We start from the raw sequence: 24,456 nt of genomic DNA, 5'->3' as shown, positions 1-24,456 counted from the left end.
CTGGGAATCCAATACAGACTTCTGGGGGGACAGCCAAACCCTTCACCCTTACCGTATAAGGTCTATGTTATCTTCCTCTCCTTGGCCTTCTTGCACCACTCCTCTCAGGTCAAATAAGTTTCGGCAAACCATATACCACTATGGCATGTGAAACGTTGCAATATTCATTAAATTTATATTTTTGTTCTAAAAAAATAAATATTTATTCTTAAAAAAATAAATATTTGTTCAATAATACAAAATATATATTCAAAAAATAAATACATGTTCATAAAGAATAAATATTTATTCAAAAATTGAAATATATGTTCATAAAAAAATATATTGATTCAAAAAAATAAATATGTGTTCATAAAAAATAAATATTTATTCAAAAAAATAAATATATGTTCATAAAAATAAATATATATGTTCATAAAAAATAAATATTTATTCAAAAAATTAAATATATGTTCATAAAAATAAATATATGTTCATAAAAAGTAAATATATGGTCAAGAAAAATAAATTATTTGTTCAATCTGTATTTAGGATTATTGAATATATATTTATACATTCAATGTACCAAAATAAATATATGTTCATAAATGTTGCACTGTGGGACAGCACGGACGCCACAAATGTCTTTTGTTACGGCGTATTTGATTGGGTAAACGAAAGCAGTCTTCGTCCTGGAGGTGTTTGAAAGAGCTAGTGTGGCGGGAGAAGAGGAAAATGTTCTTCGCCTGTTAAAAAGTGTAAGTTCGTAAAAGTTTTAAATTTCAGGATCCAAATTTCCAGAGTTATTAATATTTGCCCAAGTACTGAGCATCATTCAGTTGTGCAATCGAAGAAACTTAATCCGAAGGGTTCTGTTGGAATGAAAGAATATCTCAATCTGATTAAAGTCATATTGCGATTTTCACGCCGTTCCGGTAAGCGCTCTTAGTTACTGTCCAGAGCGTAGGGTATCAGACCGTAATCGAAGATTTGGTTTTAATCAGATTAATAATATAAGAATGTCTATTACTGCATTATCATGATGTGAAATGGCCAAATGGCAAACATTTCTTATTACCGCCAAACCTCGCATACCGCCATCTGTTGACCCATTATGTATATCTTGCTATGAGATAGTCCAGGGGTTTGGAGATCGGAAGTATTGGAACCCCTGGAGTATGGAGGATGGAAAAGTGCCCATGTCCCTGTAAGCGTCACTCCCCCTTTTGAGACATCAATTTCAATTGTCCAGGCATAAATAAAGACCAAAACTGTATAGGTTTACAATAATTTCATCTTATCAAGCATTTTTTTTTATTTTTTCCAAGTGTTTTAAAAGCCCTGGGTGCTTTATTGGGTCAAATACGGTATGCAAGCGTGAGGTTGTTAAACAATTAAATCCTTTAAAGGCCCATAAGTTTCAATTTTTTCTCTAAAATATACAACATTGATGCATTCATATCTCCGTCGTAAATTTACTAGTAAATGAACAGAAGCAACGCCACATGTAAATCATGTGGTGGTCTCCATAGATCGTGATTCAAGGATCTACATAGTACATATTATAATCCCCATTGTACTGCCACCCCGGTTATATAGCTGAAATCAGTACTGGACAAAATGTGTCATATAACGGGGTCTACTGTACATCTTCTGGAGACATATATTTAAGGGATATATACAGACCTTTCAAACATCAAGATTATGTTCACCACGGTAATAGTACATGTACAAGTAGTGCACCATGCTGATGAACACCGGCTGGATTCAGGAATTGATGAAATAATCCCCAACATGTACATATTTTGTCGTCATATTGATTAATTATAACCTGTCTTTACTCTAAACCATACACCATGTCCAGATCTAAATCTCAAATTCAAGATGGGCACCACAGTTTAACACATTTTAAACTTCTTCAGATCCACTGATTTCATTGAACTTAAAATTATTTTTTGGCCTCAAGAAAACTTTAGATGGCAACCAATTTGTAATGTGAAATGAAATGGTTTCAAGAGAATTCTACCTTTTCATGTAAATTTACAATATGCTCTACCTGCCTCTATACCAGGCATGATTACAGAAGCAGAAGCAGTGCAAATGATTCTGACACTTTATCAACTTCTATCATTAGTTATAGTGTGTCAATGAAAGACTACTGACCAGGTACTGAGGTAGAGAATAAACTTTTAGATACTTATATGCATGTACTGCATATTGATTTTAGTGCAATGTGATAGTAAATGTTTCATTTATTGCAGAGAACCAGATACCTCATCGTGAGCTGGACTGACAAAGATGGCGCAGTTTATTAAAGTTGCATTAACTGCCAATGGAGATGTTGTTAATATCCCTGTCGAAAATAACTATGTCAACAAGCAGACATTAGAATCGCAATTTATTGGAGCTATTGGACTTAAGTATGAAATAAATGGAACTTGGCTGGCTGTGCCCATGGAAAATGGAAAGTACAAAATCCCAAATTTGGAGTTATCGGTACAATATGTAGTTGTAACCACAAGTGCATCTTCAAACATAGGTAATACAATTGTAAATGTATACATTTGTGTCTAAAAATTAATTAAGTAACAATTGATGTCAGAGGTCAATATCATTTCATAAGTTAACTGATGAGATGCCAAACATTTTGCAGCCTTTATTTGTAATTATAAATTTCTTAGTTCATGTGACCTGACAATATCCTGTACTACACAGATTTGATCCTAACACAGAAAATAGTTACTGGTATAACCCATTACCATGATTAGTATTTGACCATGTTTTGAAACTCTTTGAGTTGGTTATAAAACGAGAACCTGTTTTCTTGTGTGATGACATGGACTAGACCATTTCAATGAGCCACAAATCTCAAACAACTACATAATCCTTACCAGTTTGATATTAGATTCCTTTGTAATAGTCTTTAGGTGGCACTGCCTTCATACTAATAAATTCAAAAGTTGGTGTTTGGATTTTTTTTTTGGACTTTTCAGAAATGACCTTTATGTTTAGGAAATTCCGTTATATTTCTTTGTAATGTATAATGGCCCTGTAAAATTATAAAAAGAAAAGTTCAAAATTGAAAAATATATCAGAAACTTTAAGAGTGGGAAAGATCTAGATTGAATGTATTTGCACTGTCTTTATCTGTCCATCCATGACCTTCCTGTGTCAAAATTAAAGTACTCGGTAGGTCACATGCACTCAGCTCAGCATACATTTTAACATTTGACATTAGTAAAGGTATGTTTGGGCTCAATGATTTCATATTTGGCACAGCTTTAGTTTGCCTTGTTGATTAGTAGATTTTTTTTACTACAACCTTCTATTTACAGATCAGGCAAGACAGATATTGAATAAGCCAAACCTTGCCAGAGATGTACAAAAATATTTCTCACCGTCATCCAAGTTCAATCCAAGATCTGGATACTCGAGAGATATTAAGGTCAACACGACCAGAAAGACAGCACGTGAATGTTGGAGAAACAAGAAAATATTTACTAAAGTAATAAAAGTTTGTTTTGTGGACGAAGTCTGCATGCCTGTAACATTTTCAAAGAATTTGTCATTGTTTGAGGCAATGTTTTCATTTTCATCCAATGATGATGAAGACACTTTAAAGACAAATTTGATTGAGATCTGGCAAAACAGTGGAGTAGCTACAAGTATTGCAACTTCATCTGACATAACATTCCTCTCGTACACATCTAAGATTTTGAGTGTGCCAATTACCACAAAAGAATTTCAATGGACTGGCGAATCTTTAAAAAGCAATGTTGGTCAGGGGAGACTTTATGTGATGGTGAAATCTTCAAAGGTATGATTTAATGTTTATTTATCAAGTTATTAAAATACAGTTGAACTTTGTTAACTTTAAGTCTTACAACTCGAAGGCCCTGTTTAATTCAAAGTATTTTATTTGTTCAGTTTAAACTTTTTTCTCTATATATTCAAATACTTTTAATACACTTATTTCTCTACTGATGTATTAACTGGAGGGTGTTAATTATGTGCGAGAAATCCTCCCTGAATAAATAAATTGTGCCATGACCATGCAAAGATAAGCTACCAAAGGGTTTTGCACTTCCTGTATACAAGATTTTGATAATGTACATGTATGTGTTAAATTTTTGCTGCCATCTAAGAACAATAATTCCGAAGATTTAGAAGTGAATGTACATGTCTTATTTGAATACTTGCAGGGTGTGAGTAGTCAGAATGCATCTTCCACTGTCACCACCATATCTTCCAACCCACAATCAGCCAGTTATAATGAGGTGAGTAGTTATAGAACTTAAGTAAATTCTATAAAGTGTAATAATTTATAGGCTAAGATTTGCTATCGTTTGGGACCTGATCGTTAGTGTGTTTATTTTCTGTGTCGTCTGTTTCCGTTTTGCCTGTCATGTGTGTGTGATGTAAGATAGAAGCCGATTGGCTGATGGCACTGTCCTCTCGTCGTAGGGCTGTGGATTGTCTAACATGTGGCGATCCGATCCACGATTCAGGGTTGACGATTTACAGATTGGACCACGAATCACCAGTTAGATACAAGCAAAAATTCAATTGAAACTGTAAAACTGTTGGTTTTATATATTGATAATAAAACCAATTTTAGCAGTTTTACATTCCTTATCATTAAGCAATAGAGTTACAGGTGAAGTACAGCAGGATTCAGTCACTGTAACTGTAAAAAAATCAAATCATTTGAATTTTGAAATAACGTCATCTCAAAAATACTACTGCACATCAATTACGGCATGAATCAAAAGTCAAACCATCTGTGAACAGGTACACTGTATATAAATTATCATGGTAAGGCATAAATCACCATATCAAAACATTTCATTGTTACTTTTTATTTTGGTCAAATACAGAAAAACATTGAAATTAAGAAAAAAAATATTTAAACTCTATGAAGAGTAGTTACAATTTACATTGGTTCTAGGCCTATAGTTTTTATTTTTAATCAGGTGATTTATGATTTTGAGTCATAATTAGTCTACCTTTCGTTTTTGACATGGGGTTCACATCTACAGTACTCAGTTGCCTAATATAATATATTCGTATTTTTACATATTTCCGACCCGTAATGAAAATGAAATCGATAATAATCTTTTACATCTCTAGAAGTCAATAATTACGTTTTATCATTATTATTTTATGAAGAATTCACAACATTGCATCGAAGCGTGGGTACGAAAATAACATGTTGCTAGCTTTACTTCACGCAGCTCTTGTGTACTTCCGGTCTACTTCAAAGTGAAAACGTCGATGATATTCAGACTTTAGTGTACATTCCTTCACATTTTTGAGCTATGACAGCATTAAAGAAGGTATTATTTTTTGCTTTTGAAAGATCGCGATCCACAAATGTCAGAAGTAACGAATATTCGGATCCGATCTTTCTCAATAATTCGTGAATACTCGAGTACTCGGATACTCGTTACAGCCCTATCTCGTCATCTGTGATTGGGTTATCGTGTAAGTGAAAGTGTGAAACACGTGCAGACGATGTTACATAAAATGAATACAAAGAATGCATCTCTTTAAGATACTCTACTATACAACCATAACTACCTCCAACACCTAGATCCAGGTTTCACCTAGTGTTCGTGATGTGTCATAGAATAGAAGTATCAGCTTTACTTTATGTAGGTCTATATATCTGTTATTGTCAAAATATTAACAGGTAATGGTTAATTTGTGAATTTTCATTTGTTACTTCAATTTACAGCGACGGACCAGTAATATAGAAAGATCTGACAGAGATGCACGGTAAGGTACCATTCACTTAGTTTTAGATTAATTTTATCTATTTTCTCGAGCAGTTAATTATTAATCAAGGTTGTAGTCGCATGTAATGTTTCTGAAATGCTGCATTAATATCTTATTTGAAAGTACTGTTAAAAAAAACCCAGAAAGACATTGAAATATTTTAGACTTGAATTAGTATCAGTTAAGGTATTTATAAATGTGTCTTCAGATATTATTTGTACATATGGTTAAATGCTATTCAGACAGACTGTTTATTACAAATGGTTTATGTAATCACATGAAGTAATGATGTTAACAGAGAATCCTGCATTGAAATAGTTGATTCTGAGGATGAGGAATTACAAAGAGTCCTTGATGAGAGCCTACAGGAAGCAGTTGAGTAAGTTTTTATTAGGTCACCTGAGACGACCTTTTCTAATCGCCTTTTGTCAGTCGTCGTCTGTGGTATGTCAGTAAATAATCTACTCTTTTGACTTCTTCTCCAAAACTGCTGAAGCCATTTCAATGAAATTTTGCACAAACCTTCTAAGGCATAAGGCCAATCAAAATTGTGAATTACATAATTGTGGCCAAAAGGAGTAAAATTGAGTAAAATTTCAAAAAATCTTCTGAGTTCACAGGTTTGATGGAAGCATATACTCTTCATAAATTAAAAAGTCAAATTTTTAAAATCACTGACCGAATTCAAGGGCCAGTATATTAGTGTTTATATGTCTTTGTTTCATTCAAAACGAACACAGGTGACCGTTAAGGCCCACGGGACTCTTGTTTCTCATAAAACAGTCATTTTTATGTGTTGAAACTTTCCCAACAATGCAGTGTGAGTAAGACCATGAAAGACTGAATTGAATTTTTTTCTTTATTTTATAATAGGAATCAGGATACATGCTTCATAGCCTAATATTCACATTCACTTGACACTTCTACTATATAAACTAAACAAGCCAAAGTCAAGTCTATGAGGGTATTAATAAATGACACCCAAAATGTGACTTTTATGTCACTAACTGATCACCATCAAAATGGCTGTTCCATCTTGTGGAGTATATACCGCCATTGATGAACGCTTTTCCTGGTCTAACATCAACAATTTTGATACAGAGACCCCCAAAATGAATTAATAATGTAAACGTCAACATTACACTATCTTCCTATGGAATCTATACGGTCTATTTTGATGCCAGAGCTTTGCAGACAATCATCTCATAATGTGCTTGTCTGCAAAGCTCTGGCATCTAGTAATATAAACGATAGATTCCATTGGAAGACAGTATATATTATGCTTAATTAAATTCAAAGATAAAATGGCTCTTTAAATTATACATTTTGTATGTCTTACATGAATAGGTGAAATGTGCTTCATATCTCCAAAAGTTATTTCTCTAGAAGCAATATTGTGAGCTTATGCTGTAATTTACAAAATCTTACTATTGAATAACACTCATAGTCATATGGTACTGATAGCATAATTATATGGTTGGGATTCAAAATTATACACATTGTGGGGTCAATTTTGCTATTTCTAGGGATGTCACGGTTCATGTTTTTTCAGCTCGGTTCGGTTTCAACTTTTTTTGATCGGTTTTCGGTTTTTTCGGTTCGGTTCAGACAAATCTTACTTGAACACTTTTTAAGTCTATTTTCTATCAAAAACAAGTTTTGCTTTAGATTTAAAGATGGTAAATCACTTCAACAAATGTTTTTTTTTTATATATCAAAATTTTACTTCTAATTAAAAACACATAATTAATTGCGTCCTGAAAAATAATCCACAGCACTATATCCTATATAGATTGAAGTTCTGAAAGTGCATGCAGCAAAGAAATTCATTAATTATTTTATATCATTTTGTGTCTTAATTAGACATATAACACGGTTAAATACCAATTTGTGTTCAAATATTGAGTATCATTTATGATCTGTCAGCAGTGGAACATCTTTAAAAAACATCATTGAACATTTACTTTTCTTTTTAACTCTTTCAGTACTATTGACACATTAATCAGTCACAGAGAGATATATGTCCTCGTATCCTTTATGATACATTATTTTGTCACTAAAACTTTTCTCGTATCCTTCATGACGCATTATTATGTGATGATTGACATGTGAAAATCGTAAGTTTTACCGCAAATCAATAAATCGGTATTATCTCAGAAAAAGTGTTTAAAAAGTATTATGCATTGGAATTATAATAACGATAAACATTATTACGTACCAAGTGCATGTTCAATCGTAAAATGGTTTAATTCACAGAATATTGGCCGACGGAAACGGGATTATTTACAATCGGCAACACAATGGCGGCTTGATTTAGCTGCCAATATTCTGCGGAATGGTTATCGAAAAAAAATATAATAAAAAATCATCAATTATAAAATATCAAACAATAAGTGGAATATATCATTTAGATATTATGTATGTGCAAAAAAATGTCCGCAGATAGCAAAAAACGATCTTCTGAATGACTGAACTTGCACACGTGTTACACATACATATGTCGGTCAACAGGCGTATTTCTCGGGATTCTGACAAACAATTTCGCCGTATTTGCAATGAAATAATCTGCAATACAGTTTATACACGTAAGTTACAGGTATTATAGGACAGTTATTTTTTCTTTTATGAACCGAACCGTACGGTTGAATTTTTCGGTTAACCGTATTTTCGGTTAACCGTGACACTCCTAGCTATTTCTAATTGTAAGAGTTTTGTGATAATTCCTAAAAAATGAAAAACAAAAAACAGGTGAGCGATACAGGCCTTCTTAGCCTCTTGTAATTGTACATACTGTGATACTTGAGTAATTAGCATTTTGACTCAAAATCAAATCATGGCTATTGATGTAAACAAATAATGGAATTGATCTTAGAGTTAAAACATTTTCTAGGATGTTGATGAATGCTTAAGAGAATTTGTTACCCTAATATTTATGCTCTAATTATTTTACAGAAATAAACCCAATATTCCTTCCAAAGGCATCAAAGCATGCATAAAAGAATTCAAAGGCAGGGTCAACATGTTTGACAAACAGGAAATCACAGTTAAAAGAAGAGATGTTCTTGGTAGTGTTTTCAATGCCTTGAGAAGACCTTCTTTTGATCCAACATGCAAATTGTATGTTAAGTTTAGTGGAGAACTGGGGATGGACCACGGTGGACCTAGAAGGGAATTGTTTAGGTATATATGTATAATGATTTTTGGTCTTTTCTCTACTGTATAAGGCTTCATTTAAGTTATCATTATTTTAGATATTATTAGTTTGCTTTACTAGTTTGCCTCTTCAAATACCATGATGTAGTAAATGATTTTTTTTTTTAGGGAGAAACAAATTTGTACAGCATAATTGTGTGTCTATTATAGTCTGAAATAAATTGATCACTTTTTACCATTATAAGATATGGCAACAACAAAGCTCAGATATCAGATGAACCTTAAAATTTCTCACAATATGTCATTGATAATAAAGAACATTCTGCATACATAATGTAGTATAAAACAGTAGGTCATCAAAGAAAACCTATTGATTTTATACGAAATATGACAAAGACTAATGTAAATGTCTCCGTGCATTTACTTGGAACTGTTTTATGAGGAACTTGTTCTTATATCTACTGCAGTACACATTTTTAGGTCACCTGAGACGAAGTCTCAAGTGACCTATTCTAATCGCCTTTTTGTCCGTCGTCGTACGTCGTGCGTCCGTCGTCGGCGTCGTCCGTCGTCCGTCGTATGTCCGTAAACAATTTACATTTTCAACTTCTTCTCCAAAACTGCTGAAGCAATTTCAATGAAATTTTGCACAAACCTTCTAAGGCATAAGGCCAATCAAAATTGTGAATTAATATGGTCCCCACCCCCCAGGGAGCTATGGGAGGGGCTAAAAGGGGATAAAATTGACTAAAATTTCAAAAATCTTCTTCTCCACTCACAGATGTGATGGAATTAAATACTCTTCATAGATAGAAAGGTCCTAAGGTCCTTTACAAAAATTGTGAATTATATGACCCTGGGGTCTCAGGTTTTCCCCCTGGGGAGGGGGTTAAGTTTACTATAGTTTATATAGGGAAAACACATTTTTGAGTATTATTTTGATCATTTGTAATAGGAAATGAGTCAAATATTGTCATAATTATCCGTATGAGATTGCCATTGAATCCTATTAACCAATTTTCCATAACTGACCCCCAGTGGCCTTAGGGGCGGGGTCAAAAGGGGTCAAATAGGCTATAACTTCAAAAAATCTTCTTCTGAAATCCTGGAAATGGTAGAATCACATACTCTTCGTAGATGGAAAGGTCTTGAGGTCCTTTACAAAAATTGTGAATTATATGACCCTGGGGTCTCAGGTTTCCCCCTGGGGAGGGGGTTAAGTTTACTAATAGTTTATATAGGGAAAACACATTTTTGAGTATTATTTGATCATTTGTAATAGGAAATGAGTCAAATATTGTCAGAATTATCCGTATGAGATGGCCATTGAATCCTATTAACCAATTTTCCATAACTGACCCCCAGGGGCCTTAGGGGCGGGGTCAAAAGGGGTCAAAAGGCTATAACTTCAAAAATCTTCTACCTGAAAACCTGGAAATGGTAGAATCCACATACTCTTCGTAGATGGAAAGGTCTTGAGGTCCTTTACAAAAATTGTGAATTATATGAACCCTGGGGTCCCCAGGATTCCCCATGGGGAGGGGGGTTAACATTTACTATAGTTTATATAGGGAAAACACATTTTTGAGTATTATTTGATCATTTGTAATAGGAAATGAGTCCAATATTGTCAGAATTATCCGTATGAGATGGCCATTGAATCCTATTAACCCAATTTTCCATAACTGACCCCCAGGGGCCCGTAGGTGTGGGGTCAAAAGGGGGTCAAATAGGGCTATAACTACAAAAATCTTCTTCATGAAATCCTGGAAATGGTAGAATCACTATACTCATAGATGGAAAGGTCTTGAGCCGTCCTTTACAAAAATTGTGAATTATATGACCCTGGGGGTCTCCACGTTTCTCCCCTGGGGAGGGGTCCACTCAACGTTTACTAGGGAAAAACACATTTAATGAGCATTTTTTGCTCAATTTTCATAGGAAATGAGTCGAACTTGTTTAGAATTATTAGCTGAGATAACATTTTAAACATCATATCTATATTGGTCCTGGTCAACCCCCTCGGGCAGAGGGGCGGTGGCCAAAAGAGGCAAATAGGCTAAAACTTTAAAAAAATTTTCTTCTTAAATACTGGAAATGGTAGAACCAAATACTCCTTCTTAGATGGACAGGTCTTAAGGTGTTTTATGAAAATTGTGAATTATATGACCCATCACGTTTTTCCCCCTGGGGAGGGGGTCAAGTTTACTATAGTTTATATAGGGAAAACACATTTATGAGCATTTTTTGCTCAATTTTTCATAGGAAATGAGTCAAACTTGTTTAGAATTATTAGCTGAGATAACATTTTAATATTATATCTATATTGGTCCCTGGTCAAACCCCTCAGGGCACAGGGGTCGGGCCAAAAGGGGCAAAATAGGCTAAAAACTTTAAAAAATCTTCTTCTTAAATACTGGAAAATGGTAGAATCAAATACTCGGTCATAAAAAAGGCAGAGGTCTTAGGTGTTTTATGAATAATGTGAATTAATCTGACCCTTGGAGTCTCAGGTTTCCCCTGGGGAGGGGGGTAAGTGTTACTGTAGTTTATAAAGTGGAAAAGACATTTTGTTGAGCATTATTTTAGTCATTATAATAGGGAATTTAGTCAATTGTAGTCACGAATTATCCCTATGTGTTGACCCATTGAATCTTATGTACCAAAATTTTCTATGACTGGATCCCAAGGTGGCCTTAGGGGGCGGGGCCATAACGGAGTCAAATAGGCTAAAAACTTCAAAAAACTTCTTCTGGAAATTCTGGAAATGGGTAGAATCAAAATACTCTGCATAGATTGAAAAGGTCTTAAAGTCCTTCTACAAAAATTGGTGAAATTTATCAATGGCCCTGGGGTCCCATGTTTCCCTCTGGGGAGGGGGTCAAGTTTACTTTAGTTTTAATTTAGGAAGGAAAAAACACATTTTATGAACATTTTTTGCCCTATTTTTCATAGGAAAATTAGTCAAGCTGGGTTTAGAAATTATTAGTCTGAGTAAGCATATTTAACCATCATATCCATATTGGTCCTGGCCTGGACCCCACAGGGGCCAGTGGGGTGGGGCAAAAGGGCGTCAAAATGGATAACATTTCAAAAAAATCTATCTTCTGATTTCTAACAGATTTGATGGAAACAAATAATCTTCATAGAATAAAAAAGTCAAATTTATAAAAATCACCTGAACTGACTTCAAGGGCCTGCATCGGGCAAATATTATAGTGTTTATATGCATGTCTTTGTTTCATTCTGTATCTGAACACAGGTGACCGTTAAGGCCCATGGCCTCTTGTTATGAATTCAATTGTATAAGTGACATTTGACAAACTAATTTTTCATTTAATTTCTAATATTTTTTTATAGATTAGCCATCAGAGAACTGTGTATGAGCAACCTTTTGAAGGGGAAGCAAAAGTATTTAGTCATAATTTGCAGAAACTTGAGGCGGGACATTATGGCTTTGCTGGGCAATTAATTGGCATAAGCCTTGCTAACGATGGTCCAGGGATTTGCCTGAGTAAGGCACTATTTGGCTGTATGACAGGAAGTACAACTGAGATGATGGACATGTCAATAGTGCCAGATGCTGAAAGCAGAGAGATCCTACACGAAGTGAGTTAAAGTCATTATTATTGAATGTCTTATATAGTACTGAGACTCGTTCAGAGTTATGAACATTTGGGTTAAAATTCTACTTGCGTTAAAAAAAAAATCTTATCTGACATTTTATACTTTGCTGAATTGCAACAAGGGTGTAATCAGGTGCCCAGCCTTGCGCAATGACACCTATACTGACATATTGGCATACTTCCAAGAAGAGAGCATCCAGGTCTCTCATGTGAAACGTATCATGACGAAGAAAACTGGGAAATTCGCCTCAACATAGCTTCATCCTAACATTCACTACACCAACATTACCACAGAGCGTATCTGTTGGTTATCAGCGATACATCACAGAATCCTACAAAACAAGTTAAACTTTATTACGATAAAATATTCCCCCTGTTAATAAGCAATAACTGTTACACTGCTCTTAAGAACTTGGTATACTTTTTTTAAAGAGTCGCTTATATTTACTTGACATTGTATGATAAATTACAGTACCGAGTTACATTGATTTTAATTCAACAACCTTGAGAAAGCAGTATTCTGTTTGTGTCTTGAGCTCACCTGGCTCAAAGTGCCGGGAAGATTATACCATGACGCAGCATCCGGCATCCGTCCTGCGTCAATGAACATTTTTCTTAAATTCCGACTATGTGGCTCCCTTGGGGCCAGAGTGGCATGCGCAGGGCACAATAAGGGAAATTGAGAATCTGATAAAACCCTCACTTATCCTGAATGTCTAATGGGATTTTTCAGTGCGAGCGTACCTCGTACTATTATTTTCCTTGTCAGGTGTAGAGTGTCTGTGTACATCCGCTATGCGCAGATTCCAAATGCGCACACAGATACCCGGAAGTCAATGTCTTATAGCGTTTAGTGACACCAAACTTTCAAAAACATATAATTAAGATATACTTGTCAGTAATAATCTACTATAAATTAACAACAGTGACATTACACAGTGGTGTAGGGCCATAGCGCAGTGCTTTATCAAAAGGTGGAACTCGGCGACACCGTTTGGTATCGGGCCAGATCATCTCAGATTGAGACTGCTTACAAAACATTACCACCGAGAAGCATCACTTAACTTGGTCTTTTCAACAAATGAATACTTTATCTACCCACGGCAATCCATTTTGTCATGCACACACGTTATATTATGTCAATAAGGTAGTTTCCTTTACGCGACTTTAAATCTTCCTCCTCGTCGTCGCCATTTTCTCATAGTATGCAAATCGCCTCTAATCTCGATGGATTGCTATATTTCGGAAGATAAATTATTAATTTGTTGAAAAGATCAAGGTAAGTGACGTTTCTGGTGGTCAGTCTGAATCGGAGATGACCTGACCCTATACCAAAAGGTGTCGGCGAGTTCTACCTTTTGATATAGCACTGCGCTCTGGCCCTACGCCAGACATCTATCTGTCATAATGTCCAAGTCTGGTGTCAGTGCCAGGGTATCTCGGGCTACACTATCGCTTACTAAACCCTTTGACCATAGACCGCATTTGCTGCAGTTCTAATTAATAGTTATATAAAATTACACAGCTTTGCGTGAGAGAAACAGAATAAAAAACACATTATAAAATATCAGTCTGAGTGTCTGAGCTCTAGATCTAATGTACCCCAGAAAGGCGTTCAAGCATGACACAGGTAAGTCAACACGTGCACAGAGACTGGACGGTGTTCTAGAGGACGACTATTTTTGAACAACGAAACAAGTTCATCGTATCAATATCAATATGATAATAAACTCACTTTTATGTAACAAAGCAATTCAAAGTAATTTCACATTTAAAGTTCTGGTGAAGTAAAGGAAAGTATCTATTACAATGCACCAAGGGCGTAAACCACCTCCTTGCAATTCCGAATTTGCATATTACAGAGTTATCTACACTTGCGGATAGGTATTGATTGTGACGTCATGTGTTTTAAGAGCGTAACGTCATACGTTTCGGAGAAAAATGACATGAATTGCGCTCACAAAATAATGACGTAACAATCAATACCTACCCGCAAGGGAGCTAACTCTGTAATATGCAAAGACGGAATAGTCCCAATGATAATGAGCGAAAATACTACGTACACCTGTTGCAGAGGATGATTTCATAGCCGAAATTAAGGTTAGGAAGTATTTAACGAGTACTTAATGTCTAACAGACATATTTCTAGTTTAGGAAATTTTGTCCAAAGTATTCTTTGGTAAAGGAGATCTAATGTTAATAAATAAAGGTTGTGGGTCACTAGGAGCTGAAGAGAGGGATCCAATCTTCTTTTCAAAGAATGAAAGGAATTTGTTCACTATTGTTGGTAAAGGCATCAAAAGGGGTAGGAATATAATTGAAATATAACTTTATCACATAATCGCCTGATATCGAGTGATTTCGCCTGTGTAATATTTTTAGCCCACCATCATCAGATGGTGGGCTATTCAAATCGCCTTTCGTCCGTGGTCCGTCCGTCCGTTAACAATTCTTGTTACCGCTATTTCTCAAAAAGTCCTGAAGGGATCTTTCTCAAATTTCATATGTAGGTTCCCATAGGACCCTAGTTGTGCATATTGCATTTTGGGACCGATCGGTCTGGGCCATCTTGGATTTTGATAGTTAAAGTTTGTTACCGCTATTTCTCAGAAAGTACTGAAAGGATCTTTCTCAAATTTCATATGTAGGTTCCCCTTGTACCCTAGTTGTATGCATAGTACCTTTTAGGACTGATGCATAATGCCTTTCGGGACTGATCGGTAAACAAGATGGCCAACTGGCCGCCATCTTAGATTTCATTGTTGAAGTTTGTTATCACTATTTCTTAGAAAGTACTATAGTGATCTGTCTCAAATTTTATATGTCGTGTGTTTGAAAAAGTTTGAAAAGCAGGGAAAAGATCCCTCTTTCCATTGTCAGACATAGATCATTCTTTGGTGGGCGCCAAGATCCCTCTGGGATCTCTTGTTGCATATGTCACTAGCGATTTTCATTGGCTGAAAATTCATTGTGACATCAGACAGAAACAATAAAATGACGTCAGGAAAAAGGACGTGACATCAGGATTACGAGGATGGGGGGACAAAATGGCGGTCTCTGCTGGATTTTTCTAGATATATTTTGACGTAAAATTCTCCTTTTTTAGCTCACCTGGTCCGAAGGACCAAGGTGAGCTTATGCCATACCGTGGCGTCCGTCCGTCCGTCCGTCAACAATCGACTTCTTCTCCATAACCGCTGGTCGGATTTCAACAAAATTTGACTGGTAGCATCCTTATGGGCTACTAACTGAAAATTGTACAAATGATGGGGCTGACCCCCCGGGGGCCTGAGGGGCGGGGCCAAAAGGGGTCAATTTGGCTATTTCCATATAAACGACTTCTTCTCTGAAACCAAGCATGGGATAGAACCCATAATGCAATGGTAGCATCCTTATAGGGTGGGGATTCAAAATTGTACAAATGATGGGGCTGACCCCCCGGGGGCCTGAGGGGCGGGGTCAAAAGGGGTCAATTTGGCTATTTCCATATAAACAACTTCTTCTCTGAAACCCAAGCATGGGGATAGCACCCATAATGCAATGGTAGCATCCTTATAGGGTGGGGATTCAAAATTGTACAAATGATGGGGCTGACCCCCCGGGGGCCTGAGGGGCGGGGTCAAATGGGGTCAATTTGGCTATTTCCATATAAACGACTTCTTCTCTGAAACTAAGCATGAGATAGCACTCATAATGCAATGGTAGTATCTTTATAGGTTGGGGATTCAAAATTGTGCAAATGATGTGGCTGACCCCCGGGGGGCCTGAGGGGCGGGTCAAAAGGGTTTCAATTTGGCTATTTCCATATAAACGACTTCTTCTCTGAAACCAAGCATTGGGATAGCACCCATAATGCAATGGTAGCATCCTTATAGGGTGGGGATTCAAAATTGTACAAATGATGGGGCTGACCCCCCGGGGCCTGAGGGGCGGGGTCAAAAGGGGCCAATTTTGGGCTATTTCCATATAAATGACTTCTCTGAAACTAAGCATGGTATAGGACCCATAATGCAATGGTAGCATCTTTATAGGGTGGGGGATTCAAAATTGTGCAAACGATGGGGCTGACCCCCAGGGGCCCTGAGGGGCGGGGTCAAAAGTGGCCAATTTGGCTATTTCCATATAAACGACTTCTTCTCTGAAACTAAGCACGGTATAGCACCCATAATACAATGGTAGTATCCTTATAGTGTGGGGATTCAAAATTGTGCAAATGATAGGGCTGACCCCCCGGGGGCCTGAGGGGCGGTGTCAAAAGTGGTCAAATTTCCATATAAAAGTGACTTTTTCTCTGCAACTTAACATGGGATTACGCTCATAATGCAATGGTTACATCCTTATAGGGTTTAGATTCAAAATTTTTGCAAATGATGGGGCTGACCCCCCGGGGGCCTGAAGGGTGGGGTCAAAAGGGGTCAATTTAGCTAATTCCATATAAACGACTTCTTCTCTGCAACTAAGAATGGAAGAGCACTTATAATGCAATGGTAGCATCCTTATAGGGTTGGGATTTGAAATTGTACAAATGATAGGGCTGACCCCCGGGGCCTTAGACGGCAATAGATGCGAGGTCAAAAGGTCAATTAGGCTACTAATTTTTCATATAAATTACTTTGTTTCTGAACCTATGTATTGGATAGCATATTTGTATGGTTATCAATAGCATCATTGTATGGTTGTGATTTCAAAAATTAAACTTTGGGAGTCAATTTTGCTTATTTTTCTAATTGTCAGAGTCTTGTGATAATTACTAACAAAAAAACCAGGTGTGAGCGATACAGGCCCTCTGGGCCTCTTGTTTTATGTAGGTATTTGCAGATATGTTATAAAAAGTATCTTAAATTTGTGTTCATTTGATATGAGATTTTATGAAACTCATCTTGAAGTTTTAATTTTTGCTCGCCGCAAGGCTCGCAAAAATAACAACTTCTTAGATTTGTTTCATAAAATCTCATATCAACACTCATGTAAGATCCTATATATAAAAAAAAGTATTTTGGCATTACTGAAAATATCCAAGGTGAGTGATACAGGGCCCCTCAGGGCCTTTTGTTATACAAAATCTAGCTCAAGAACATGACCTCTTTTTTTTTATACAAAATCTAGCTCAAGACCATGACCTCTTTTTTTTATACAAAAATATAGCTCAAGAACATCACAACTATGGATGAGAGGGATACTTTCTGGCTGATCGAGGAGACTGGTTAGTTGGACCAAGGCTTTCAAGGAGCTTGGAGGTTGGGCGATAGGAGAGAGTGGAAAAATCCAAGGCAATCAACTTCCTTGTGAAGCAACAGATATACTACAGGTGAAAATGTGTATATGTTACATCTGATCTATCAGAACAACTCACATCATCAATCATACATAACTCTACCAAGACTCCATTTCTATCTGTCTTTATCAAAAAGAATTACCATATTCTGTTTAGAATGTGGTCAATTTGGTGTCGTATATCGTTGGCAAAATAAACACATACAAAATCAATTACAAGATAAAGTTATGGACAGTGGAAACAATTTTGAAATCACTACGGTAAATAATAAAGACTATTCATACAAAATTACAAACTTGCCCTAGGGGGTATCCAATAGGCTTTGATATATTTTTAAGAGAATGTTTTGATACATGAAATTGGCTATATTATTAAACCGCTCTTTCCCCTAACAGCGACGAGGCCTTTGAACACCATGAGACCATTCTATACGTTCCAGAATCTGATACAAGAAATTATACAGGATATTTCATCAATTGAATAAGCCTAATTTTAAAAAATATATTTCTGTTCAAAATTAATCACTTTACTTTTAGCAATGGAAGTCAACTGTACTCCCTTATGACAAAGCTGGTCTGGAGTGCAAAAAGTCAATCAAATACATTCGCTATTTCAATGAGATAAAATAATGGAAACAACAACCCTCAGGACATTTGAGTTAAAGCAAATTGCCAATTCGAAAACTGCCGGGGCTCCTTCTTGAAATTTGTTTCCTATCCGTATAGATCTTGGCCTCCAAAGAATGTTAGTTCAGAGTAGGAATTGCACAAGTACTCAGCTCTTAAGCCTCTATCCCGTTGGCAAAGTAACTGATGGATTATAATGACTCACAGACTGGGGTCACACTGTAACTTGTCCACTTCTTCTGGGAAACAGTTATCTGTTTAGTACATTGCATACATGGAACATTATAGTAAAACAGATTCTGGTCAACATGAATACACCGGTTTAGCCTAAGGTATGGGTTCGTAGGTCATTTGGTGTTTACGTATTGTATAAGAATTGTATAAACAAATTATTTGAGTCAGGTCATACTAAACATTAAGTTTCATTTTGTTTATAGCGTAGTTTAACCCTGTCCAGTTATGAGACATGTCAAGTGCATACTTATGATCAAAAAGACCATACAAAAATTATGACGCAATACAGGTGAAATTAAAACCGTAGTCTAGTTAGTTGAATTGCAGATGTTGACAGTATGCAATTTTGTTCATATTCTTAATAAAATATGTGGCTATTTGAATGTTAAAAATCATTAAAACTAAAATTAAGCATGGTGATTTATATTGTATTAGTCGGTGAAGGTTTTTTGTTTGTTTGTCATACCCAAGCTGAAGTGGATTTTAACTAGGTCCTGAAGAGGCAGCCCATTAAGTTTCAAATGATTTACAATAATACTTTGAGAATGTATGCTTGTTAGTGAGATAAGGCTTAAAAATAACAGTCCTCATGCTGATTTGCAATACAATTATCTTTTTTTAATACATTATTTTTTTTATACATTAAGACTAATGCCGTACAACTTTTAGGACCTCATAACTATCTGAATGTTAAGATTAATTCAAACTACTTTCCCCTGGGTATCATAGCCAAACCACATGCAACTTGTCAGAAAAATGTTGAAGTGAATGATTTCCGTTAAAATTCCATGCCTAAATAGTACCGTAAAAACTTGTGTAATTTGCGCACTTTTTCTGTGCAAAAATAAAATTTGAAGTTGGGGGTGCGCAAATTACATTGATAGAGGAGTGATTTTAAAAATTTACGGGGAAAAAAATCTGTCCATTCTGAGGGGCTGACGATCTATGAATGTTGAGGTACCGCTCTGTGTATGGTAGCCATTTTATATGATTGATAAAAGGTATTAAAGATTGTAAAAACAATGCCTCACCTATTAAAGTGGATTATCTAAGGCTAATTAAAGTGTTAAGTTATGACCACATGTCTTGTTTCCATTTGCCCCTGAGAATTCAATGGCGACTGACTGAGAGCATGGCTTCTACTGACAGCAAGAGATGTATACCCTGTGCACCTCGTATATAATGGGACAGCCACAAATCAGTGACTTTTGGCCGGTCCATCTAGTTTACCTGTATTTTTTTTAGGGTAGAGAGGCTGTAGAGAAAGTCTGTAAGAGTGTTTGTGTATACACAAACATTAGTATACCCCAGGCTGCAGGCCGTGTGCAAAAAGTCACAATGACACTGGCTGTTTAGCTTAATTTATAAGATGCCTAAACTGACCTATATTTAGGACTTTTAATAAATGTGATTTGCAATTCACTTTGATTAATGCAGAATTAACAAGCTACAAGGTTAGTGACATTTTCAACCGTATTGATGTATATAATTAGCCATAAGCTTTGCACATGAAACTCCTTACGTAGGGCCCAGACTGCAGGCCGTGTGCAAAAAGTCAAAACACAACGTGGGATTTATAAGATGCCTAAACTGAGAATTAAACCTATATATTCAGGACCGTTTCAATAAGTTGTTTGCAATTACTTATTACTGCTGTTGATTGTTAAATGTATCTCAAACACACTATTTACTTTATGTGATTGTGACAATTATTAAGTAAATAGATTCTACTTATTGTGACTTTTCAAATATTCCTGAATACTATTCATGTGTAATATCTCAAAACATTGACATGTGCACGGAGTAACGGCGGACTAGACCGCTGATGTTTTGGACATCTTTCTAGATATTTCAGTTTCCAGGTCACGGTGGCCAATAAAAGAAAACAAACACAGTGCGTTTTAATATGCTATTTCTTCTTAAATACAACACTTCTTTGTGCAAGTTGTCAGCATTGATGGGGATATATTTTGCATTGAAATTGTCCACCATCATACATCGATTTTGGGTACTTCCTGGACATCGTTTTTTCCCAAAATTTTTGATGCGCAAAAATATACTGATAGTAGATTTTTTCAGCATTTTCAGCCCTAAATGGAAGTACCTGCGTAAACTACACTGGTGCACAATATTATACCAGTTTTTACGGTAGTGCTAATATTATAACAAAGTCACATTTTACGAGTCAATTGCATGTGAATCTGGATGACAAAACCTCTAATTCGGTAACAGATTCAGTCCATTTAAATGTTTCTAGAACTCATCAGCTACATGAACACCTGTCACCTGAACATTTTCAAAATGGGGCCCATTGACTCGTTTATTTCCATTTGACCGACTGTTTCATTGATTCACTACATATGCACATTCATTTGTACACCAAGATTCTTGTAGATCAGGATGTCATTAAATGTTAACAAAAACAGGCCTTCATATGTAGGACATTGCCGGGTAAAAAAATCATCCATTTTGGGATACAGCGGGGGCTCAGAAAAGAAAATTTATACTAGTTGTTCAGGGGGGGGGGGTAAAGAATGATATATTGGATGGTCAAAAGCTTATGGTTACTATTTATGGGTGAGGGGGGTGGTATGATATGAGGCTATGTAGAACATTAGCAATCTGTAAAGGGTTTGATCTAAATTACCAATCTTTGAGCACCGCTTAATCATTTCTAGGGCGTACTGTAGAAGTGCGGGGTGGGCTTGTTGTGAATCTACTGCAATGTTCTTTTGGGAATCCCTAACCTGGAGTTTGTGGCACAAATTTGGGTATACAGACATTCATGAAGACACTCGTTCTGGCACCTGGATAGTTTCGATTAAAAGGATTTTGACGCTCATTATCTCAACTCGTTTGGGTACGAATGGTAGTTGGACCCCCGTTCAGCTTGAACATAACTACTCACAAACTACTTGCGGTATGAGATTATATGGTGTCTCCTTAGGGCTGTAGGTGAATGTTTCAAGTATTCGAGCTTGTTTGTATCTTGTAATCCTGTCTAGTGAGTCTAGGCAGTTCCAATAAGAGATCTGTACGGTAGTTCCCGATAATGCGTAATAAGCAAGTTATGGTAAGGGTATGGAACTCCTGTATGCCAAATTCAAACAGGTTTACGAAAAACTCGATTCAGTTTCGTGTTTAAATAACAATTCACGAGGGTAATGTTTTAAATTGTCGATTTGGTTATCATATTCAATCTCAAATATAGGAATTTAGTTGGGTAATTAAGATTTTTCACTCTATTTCATTTGGACCCTGCCATTCGTAGTTGTTCAGAAATTGCTAAAATTAAGGATACGTTGAGTCGACAATTTAATGTTCCGGTGACTTCCCAAAATATTCTGAAAGACAATGTGGTACAGCAATTTGGTCTTTATCTATGCAGCTCGTAGGATTAGCGATTTCCAAGGATTTACCTATTTCTCTCTTTGGCCCCCGATCTTTTGCCCACCGGGGATCAGAGTCTGGTTTTTACTTAATAACGCATGACGTTGACACAAGGAGGAGGTTCTGGAGTGTTTAACAAGCGCATTGCAGATGGTACAGTAGGCGGGCTTCTAACAAACCCGGATCGGATTTGTCGACGCGGCACCATGACCGATCACCGGCCCTTATGTGGGCCAAACAGCATTACTGCTTGTAACTTAGATTAAACTGCTTGTTAACTTTTGATGTTGCATAACCCAAAGGTGATGTGAATGTGATAATAAACAGAGTGCTACATTGGTGAATGTCGCTTGAACATTGAAAGAATGACAAGGTTTGGGGGATTCTCTGAATTTAAACCAATTTTGTTTAAAATGAATTTGTTGCCCTTGAATGACTAAATAAAGCATATTTAGGTTAAAGATTTGGCATTCCCTTCATGTTAGATTTTTTTATTTTCTTATCATTATATTCATTTTTTTTTTAAGTTTTTTTATTATTCCGTATTTGTAGGAATTTTGTACAGGAATTTCCAATGAAACTATGTACATTTAACATCGAATATCCTATAAGGCATTCCCTCCGCCACTTGTAGCTTGATTAGGTTTACATGATTTGGTACAAGATGTAAACCGCGAGCTGAGTATTTACCCGTCTAAGTGTGACATAAAACCTGTTTTCGTGACAAAGTTTTTTTTGTACTGTAATGTTACTACTTCGTTGCGCTATAGTATAAATTAGTAGTATAATCTTTATTTCCCCGTGAAATATTCAAAAGATTTTTTTCTGAACCCAGTATAACTTTTTGGGTTTAAAGTAATGATGTGAACCCAAAATTTTTAATTCTGACTATGTATGACTCATAGCATTTGGATCTTATTTTATCAAATGTTATCTTGTATAATACTGTACATGTCAGATAGTTGACAGTAAAAGTCAGTTTTAAGTTTTTCGTGTTGACACAGGCACTTATTTTGAGGATCGTTTTTTATTAAATTTTATTGTTTTTGTTGTATGCCCAATTCCTGTGATAGACTAGGATATTAAATTGATAGGATGCCTTTTGCTATAAGCTATATACATTTTTGAATTAAGATGTGACAAAAGTTTATCTGTTGTTTTTTGGACAGTATGAGTGTGGTGTAATTAGGCTCATGTTGATCAACCATGAGTACAGATTTACGTACAGGACAGTTGATGACATATAACTAATTGGTTACTTTTAGTTGTTTGGGAAGGCATGCTGCCTATATTTACTCAGCTGATAAGTTCAAATTTTTGTTGTACAGCACATGGCTTAATGTCGTGCTACAGAGACACATCGTCACTGACACTAAAATTATACTGGGTGGTGGGGGAGGTGGCTTTCTTCAATGGTAGTCCAGTTGTGAAATTTCGGGGTGCTAATGAGTTATATACATTTGTAAGTCCTGTTAAATGCATGGCTGCACCATAACAGAAGGTGTTCTAGTGGTAGTCTAAAGGGTATCATTTTTTTTTGTAGAATTACAGAGTCTGTTTAAGAGATCTTAATCTACAGCCATGTGGTTTCTATTGGTGTCATGGGCTTTATGTATTACATTTCAGGCAAGAGACATGAGAAACTAAGGACAAAGTTCCATATTGTCATATGTAGTATCTCTATTCAGGTCTCTAAAAAAAAAAAAAATTTTGATAATGTTAGTTGTTGTCTATTATTTTCTGTAGTACTTAAAACTGATTTATATGTGATGGCCAAGAATAGTAATCGGTTCATGCACATTTACGTTTTGAAAATGATGGTGTTAATAACATTTTCATTTAAATAAGTCAGCCACTTTCTTGTTTGGGCTTAAACTTCCAGAGAAAGGACCCAGATTACATTCAGATTTCTGTAAATGTCCCATTTACAGGGACAGATGAAGTTCAGTAGGTTTTGTCATGGTCAGTATGACATCTTTCCGTAAACGGGCAACGGGATGTTTAGCGCATATCTCGTTACGAAAAAGTTTGCTGTCATGGATAGAGGAATGTCTGATGGTCGTTACCACATGATTTTTTGTCAAAGATGCAGTTATCTCTGGCATGATAAGTACGGATCTAGTCCATATGATAATTATATCAGACCAGTTACTGCCTCTTACAGTGTCCATGCTGATTTCAAACAGGTCAAGGGGGGGATCCTCAAAAGAGTCTTGTGGCACTGAGAGATCTCATTCTGTGTTTGTGTTTGTTTATTATACAATGAGATCATTGAGGCATTATATGACATTTAGTATTGATCATCAATAATCCTAAGAACAAAAACACGTTGACATGAAATTTTGCTATTCTGATGCAGTCTGAAGGAACTATTAATAGTCAAATTGAGATCTTA

The 24,456-nt window shown here is 36.0% G+C and overlaps 1 protein-coding gene and 2 long non-coding RNA genes across 3 annotated transcripts in view; all 3 read left to right on the top strand.

The window, feature by feature from the left end:
* Window positions 1-2,246: 2,246 nt before the first annotated feature.
* On the top strand, window positions 2,247-6,140 carry LOC138319631 (uncharacterized). Its single transcript, XM_069262781.1, has 5 exons — window positions 2,247-2,518; window positions 3,315-3,796; window positions 4,182-4,256; window positions 5,717-5,757; window positions 6,056-6,140. Exons 1-5 carry the CDS (start codon window positions 2,278-2,280, stop codon window positions 6,138-6,140), a joined length of 924 nt encoding a protein of 307 aa, XP_069118882.1. The 5' UTR covers window positions 2,247-2,277.
* Window positions 6,141-8,724: 2,584 nt separating this feature from the next.
* On the top strand, window positions 8,725-17,791 carry LOC138318277 (uncharacterized). Its single transcript, XR_011207859.1, has 3 exons — window positions 8,725-8,937; window positions 12,271-12,519; window positions 17,682-17,791. It is a non-coding gene; the product is annotated as an uncharacterized lncRNA (long non-coding RNA).
* Window positions 17,785-24,456, top strand: part of LOC138318278 (uncharacterized) — a 29,363-nt gene continuing 22,691 nt past the window's right edge. Inside the window, exon 1 of the long non-coding RNA XR_011207860.1 lies at window positions 17,785-17,844. This is a non-coding gene — a long non-coding RNA (uncharacterized lncRNA). The remainder of the gene's footprint in view (window positions 17,845-24,456) is intronic.

Source organism: Argopecten irradians, chromosome 3, assembly GCF_041381155.1.
Source record: "Argopecten irradians isolate NY chromosome 3, Ai_NY, whole genome shotgun sequence".
Taxonomy (NCBI): domain Eukaryota; kingdom Metazoa; phylum Mollusca; class Bivalvia; order Pectinida; family Pectinidae; genus Argopecten; species Argopecten irradians.
This window is presented reverse-complemented; position numbering and strand designations above follow the sequence as displayed.

Bases quoted from the DNA above. Each gene is read 5' to 3' on its own strand.
- LOC138319631 (XM_069262781.1), top strand. From the start codon at position 2,278: ATGGCGCAGTTTATTAAAGTTGCATTAACTGCCAATGGAGATGTTGTT. The intron at 4,257-5,716 runs GTGAGTAGTTAT...TTCAATTTACAG, and splicing joins AATCAGCCAGTTATAATGAG to CGACGGACCAGTAATATAGA. The intron at 5,758-6,055 runs GTAAGGTACCAT...TGATGTTAACAG, and splicing joins AGATCTGACAGAGATGCACG to AGAATCCTGCATTGAAATAG.